The sequence below is a fragment of the Rutidosis leptorrhynchoides genome, chromosome 7 (genome assembly GCF_046630445.1).
Source record: "Rutidosis leptorrhynchoides isolate AG116_Rl617_1_P2 chromosome 7, CSIRO_AGI_Rlap_v1, whole genome shotgun sequence".
NCBI lineage: Eukaryota > Viridiplantae > Streptophyta > Magnoliopsida > Asterales > Asteraceae > Rutidosis > Rutidosis leptorrhynchoides.
In genome coordinates this window covers 93084887-93090834 of record NC_092339.1, presented here as the reverse complement: position 1 = coordinate 93090834, position 5948 = coordinate 93084887, and the positions used below count along the sequence as shown (strand labels likewise).

Genomic DNA, 5948 nt, shown 5'->3' with positions numbered 1-5948 from the left:
GTGCTACACCTCATCTATAGAAGATTTCATGTGAATTATGGAGATGTTGATGTAACAAATATATGGCTCCTGTTAATCCTTTTTTATGCAAAATCTTCTTTTATAAATAATAAATAAATATATACATCTAATAAAGTTATTCTCATGTATTTTATGTCATGAGATAGGGAGAGGTCATGGGTTCGATCCTTAGGGATGACATGATTTTCTTTTAATCAATTGAACACCAATAATGGTGGTATATATTAACGAGGTTTTACCGGATTCGTTCACAAAATTCTACCCGGACCACTGCCCGAATGGATGTGTTCCCGGGTACCGTCGATCGGGTTCGGGTTTCCGCCTGAACGTGTGTTACGTGCAAATAATGAGAGTCGTTGAAATAAATGATTACTGATGCCAAAAAATCGCCATTCAAAAAAACAAAGTTCCACCTAACCAAAACCGATTTCGGAACCGAAATAAACCAAGTCATGACCAATAATTAGGTCGTGAACAAAACCAATTCTGTATGTTTTACAATTTTGTGCACTTGTTATTTAGCTCCTATTGACTATTAAAAATTAGAAAAGAAATAAAACAGAGCTTGTTTAATACATAAGAGATAAGTTTATAAAGATTAACTTAGGATTACATCATATTTAAAACAACTTCAAATAGTCTTTAAACAAAACACAATTCTTTTACATGAAGGCCTCAAGGGAGTTGCAAACTGCCTTTGCCACCTAAACATGAACTTTTAACAAAAGATACCAAATTTATGAAACCCTGCAAATGAACATGGAGAACCAATAAGTGGGTCATGAAGTAAGCATACTGTTTATATAATCAAATCAAATTAAGTCAATAAAATGATGTAAAATTTGATCATTCTTGAACAAATGGTATCAATGGCGCCAAATACAAACCTGATTTGAAACGTTGAAAATCTCCTAATGCTTCTTGACAAATTGCATCATACAAAATGCTTAAATTTTCCTTCTCTGCAATAACCAGAAAGACATTCAGACCAAACACAAACACAATTTAGGAACTTCGAAAAATTAATAAGTATTATAATGGGTACATATTCTTTTAATCGAACTAGGGGTGGCAATTTCAATCCATTTAAGGCAAATGGGTCAAGTCTCAGTCATAATTGCATTAACAGATGCATTACCTTAACGCTTTTATGTGCTTTTCGATCGTAGTCATTTCTTCATCATCAAAACGGAACCAATTTTCACCTGATTCATCTGCATTATCTCCTGTTCCTACGTCTGCATAATGAACTGTAATAATAAGTATATATACATTGGATCATAAATCATCATTCATCAGCAAATAAAATCCTTCACAAACTGCACTTAAACCTTACCTTGAAGAAGAATATCAGATTTGTCAGCATAACAATTTAATCTCCAGTACACATGCCCTTTATTGCCCCTGAAAATTGGCTCTGTGCGCACAGCATCGGGCCTTTCATTATCTACATAAAACAAATTAGACATTGGTTTTATTACACAAGTAATAAATGATTACACTAATTGTGAACTACGTCAAATTACCATAATACCCCTGTGAGCAGTAACATTCACAGTTATACCGGCAGGGGTATTTTGGTAATTTTTTAATTTGGTATATGTTTAGATCAACTATGACATTTGTTTTTACATCAATTTAGTAATGTAAAGAAACTGAGAGTGTACCATTAGGAACCATTTTTTTGCATTCGAGCATCTCGGCATGAGCTTGAGCTGTTTTTTTCTTGATCTTGGAAAACATAGATTCATGTTCTTGAATTGTAAGTGGGGCCCCGTTTCTTGCAACGAGTTCTTTGGCAACATCATCTTGCATTTTCTGCTTCAAACTTTTCTCCTACAGAATTATATAACAAAAGAACATCAACAAAACTAGATTAAGGTTTCTGCAGGCAGAAATAAGTGTTTGTTATTACCTTATCTCTTGCAGCTGCAAATTTTTCCTTGGCTTCCTTCCTCTGTTCAGCAAGCTTCATATTTTGATCATCAATCGAACTTCTTATTTTCCTAATTAAAATTTTCAAGACTTAAAAAAGGTTCCTTGGGTAACGGGTCACACAGTGATTAATAAGTATATGGGTTGACATTGCTACATATATGTTTCTGTTTCCCACTAAATGAGTTTAAGAAAATCTTACTCGGTCCCAAGGAGCTCGTCACACAAGAAATTTAAGATCTTAAGCTTCATCGAAGAGTCTAAATAATCATATCCACCAGATGTTTTATCTATACAATCGAAAGTGTCTCGCATATATTTGGAATCAGAAACACAACTTTTAAAAGCCTTCAACCATGTGTTGTTACCATGAGTAGAATCAAACACGGAACACCTGCAACATTATAACCACAATCAACATGTGAAAATATATACAACCAAAAAGCATGGTTGTAAAAATCACTACTCGAGGAGTACTCAATCGGGACTTTTTAGGGATTACTCGGCAACTCGAGGAGTACTCGATGCTGACCATGTTTGAACTTGACAGATTTTGACCAATTTTGACTGACTATCCGGGGAATCCCGAGTTTTGGTTTTGACCTATCTTCCGAGTTTTGGCCGAGTTTGACCAAGTTTGGCCGATTACTCCCTGAGTTGCAAAAACCAATCAACAATTCATATAAGTTATTTAACAAGTTTAGACAGCATTGTGCATACTCTGAATCAACGTCTTCCTGCAAAAACGACAGCAACTGGATGTGAAATTGGATTACAATAGAACACTTCCCTCTTCTTGCACTTCGAGTTTTTATTAGTTCTCGGAGAACTACTTCAGCCTGTCCTTTTCTAATATTTAAGACCTGTAAAAAGATTATGGAAATACGATTATTCCAAATATAAAAACTTGGAATCTTGTATATTGTATTTTGTAACAAAAAGTTACCTTTCCAAAGGTAGCACAAAACTCCAAGAATTGCAAAACGTTACCAGCATCATTTTTCGGGATATCAATGCCAGATATAGTTACCAACTCAGTCCCCGTTGGCAGAGGGGCAACAAGCTCGATATCTTTATAAACATTATTCATCTTCTTAGCTTCTTCGTCTTTAATAGTACGCTTTAAAGTCTTGGACTTTTGTTGACCACCATCAACATTTTCATGAGCATGTTTTGTAGGGTCGGCATCGACCTCTTGAATCAAGCCTTTTCGCTTCGTTTTTTTAAGTTTCTCAGCAACAAGTTTCGGAACTGAAGGTGGTGGATTCACATTCAAATCTGTCTTGCCATTAAATATATTCTCCTTTCCCACCATTTTTGATGAGTTAACCGGGTTTGCCTATTAAAAAGAGAGACACGAATGGTAATGTATCAGTTATATAACAAATAGTCTTTAAAAACTCACTCAATTTTTGGCATGAAATACATGTCGAAATCAAGGTTACAAAAATCGCTACTCGGTGAGTGCTCGAGGAGTACTCGATGTTGACTAAGTATGACTTTGGCCGAGTTTTGACCAACTTTGACTAAATTTCCAGTTATCCCAGAGTTTTGTCCAATTTTTCGAGTAATCCCAAGTTTTGGTCGAGTTTGACCGAGTTTAACTAAATTTGATTGAGTTTGGCCGAGTTTGACCAAGTTTGACCGAGTTTGACCGAGTTTGACCGAGTTTGACCGAGTACTCCCGAGCTGCAAAACCCAAGTACTCGGCTACTCGCCAAATAATTCCAAGCTCACCAACACTGATAGAAATATATGTACAAACAGTCTTTAACAACTCACCTCTTTTGGATCCTCTTGTTTTTTTGGTGAACCATTTATATCTTTTGGGTTCTTATAATGACCAACGTTTTCAGAACCTTTAACATCTAAAAGTTCAGTTACAGATGAAAATCCATTAGCCTTAGCCGTTTGAACAAGTTGTCCAGTCGGATTGTGACCACGTTTCTTCCTATAACACAATGCAATCTTATAAGAATTCATAAAATCAATGAAGGATTTAAGTAAGCAATAATTGAAAATCAAACAAATGAACTTACATGCAGAAGCTACAATTGCATAACCCTCTACACCTAGGACAACTCCAACCGTCTAAAGACTTCACAACTTCTGCTTTCTCACCATACCTAACCGAAAGCATAAGTATCAATGATTGTTTAAAACATTGTATGATAGTTAACAAAATACAACATGGTTCACCTGTTTTTAAGACATGTGTAACAGTACTTTAAGGTACATGGTTTTCCATTTGCATTATTCTTGCAGTCCGCCGAAAAGTCCAACGTTTTTTGCCGACACTAGCGAAAAATCATGCAATGTTCAGATGTATTACGCAACCAAAATAGACGAATATTATATGTGCAGGATTTATTATACTATAATAGTTTTGATTTGATGTGCTTTAAACCATTAAAATGCACAAACTTTCACTGATCAATTTCATAATTAACAAATTAGGTTTCAATAAACAAGTTTTAAAGTTACAGATAATAAACATTCAAGTAAAAGCTTGAAGCCCTAACTGAAAGATACACAATTAGTCCATGTAACCAAATATGACCCGCGTAACGCGAACGGGTCAAACAGTTAGGTGGATTTTATACTTTTGTGTAATAAGGTTAAGCAGATGAACACATTGATCCAAAATCCAGCAGAACACACCCTGTCTGGTTCATTTTTTATGGGTCGACCCATATACGACCTGAACCCATTTAAACCCAACCCTAACCCGTTTATATTCTTCTCTTACCACCCCTAAATTTTAATCAGATAACACACCCTCGATTGAAAATATCAGGGGGCCCAAACAACATCCTCAATAACATTACAAAAAGTGGGAAATAAAAAAAAATAAAGATAATTTGTTCCCATTTTGTCACCCCTATAGTTATTTAAGAAATGAATACATAAAGAGGGTTTTTCATTGCAATAATACACAAATAGTAGTTGAAACATAAAAGTAAGAATGAAAATACATACTTGATGACATGTTTTCCCATTTTGAGAATCATAAATTCGACCACCAACAACACGAACTCCGGGATCATTGTTCCGTTTAGGTTTAGGGTTAGGGTTAGGGTTAGGGTTAGGGTTAGGTTGAGGTTGTGTTTGCGTTTCCTCAACCATCATCTTTCTCTTGTTATTCTTCAGCGCCACCATTATAGATCTGAATCCTAACTTTACAATTTGACTGCTAGTGTAGAGATTGAAAATGTTTTTAGTACTTATTTAATTTGAGCTGGTAGGTTTTGGCGGGGATTGCTATTTTTAGCTTTGAATTAAAACTTGAAAAACAAATGTTTCACATTTGGGCGCCAGACTCGAGTAGAAGATGCGCGGCAAAATATTTCGGTTTATTACTAGAGTAAACATTTCGGTTTATTTATTTATCAATAAATAAATAATGTGTGTTGCTGGGTATGGTTACATTATTTTTTCCCAAAAAAACGTTAACATTAAACATATCTAGATATCTAGAGATTAATAAGTACATTATCTATATACTACGTATCTAATACACAAAAAACCATGTAGCACTATTCATCAATAGTAACCATAGGTATTTTCGTCATTCCACGCTTCTTCTTTTTTTGTCTCCAATGATAAAAGAAACAACTTTCATAAAAGAACCAACCCTTCAATATTACCAAAAGATGTCAAAGAAACTTCTTTTTAACCAAAAAAATCAACTAACTTTTTTTTTCCCTTCAACGATAAAGGAGGCAACTTTCATAAAAGGAACAACCCTTCAATGCTACCAAAAGATGTCGAAAAACATTCTTTTTTACAAAATAGATCAACTAACTTTAAAAAAAAACGAACGCTAAAAGAAACAACTTTTACCAAATGAACAACCCTTCAATGTTAGATGTCAAAAAAATTATTTTTTACAAAATAGATCAAAACTTTTTTTTTTAACTCGCATTCAAAACAGAGCCCCAGCGCGAAGCAATGGCTCCAATACAAAAGAAATCTAAACCTAACCAAAATAA

At 34.5% G+C, this 5948-nt stretch overlaps 1 protein-coding gene across 1 annotated transcript; it reads right to left on the bottom strand.

The window, feature by feature from the left end:
* Positions 1-739: 739 nt before the first annotated feature.
* Positions 740-5115, bottom strand: LOC139859440 (uncharacterized). The gene is made up of 13 exons (XM_071848232.1): positions 4936-5115; positions 4156-4253; positions 3996-4082; positions 3739-3907; positions 2903-3295; positions 2677-2819; positions 2159-2350; positions 1937-2027; positions 1689-1857; positions 1358-1468; positions 1227-1271; positions 909-983; positions 740-816 (listed from the first exon to the last, which is right to left on the bottom strand). The coding sequence occupies exons 1-13, from the start codon at positions 5113-5115 to the stop codon at positions 740-742; spliced, it is 1830 nt and encodes a 609-aa protein (XP_071704333.1).
* Between the last annotated feature and the right edge of the window lie 833 nt (positions 5116-5948).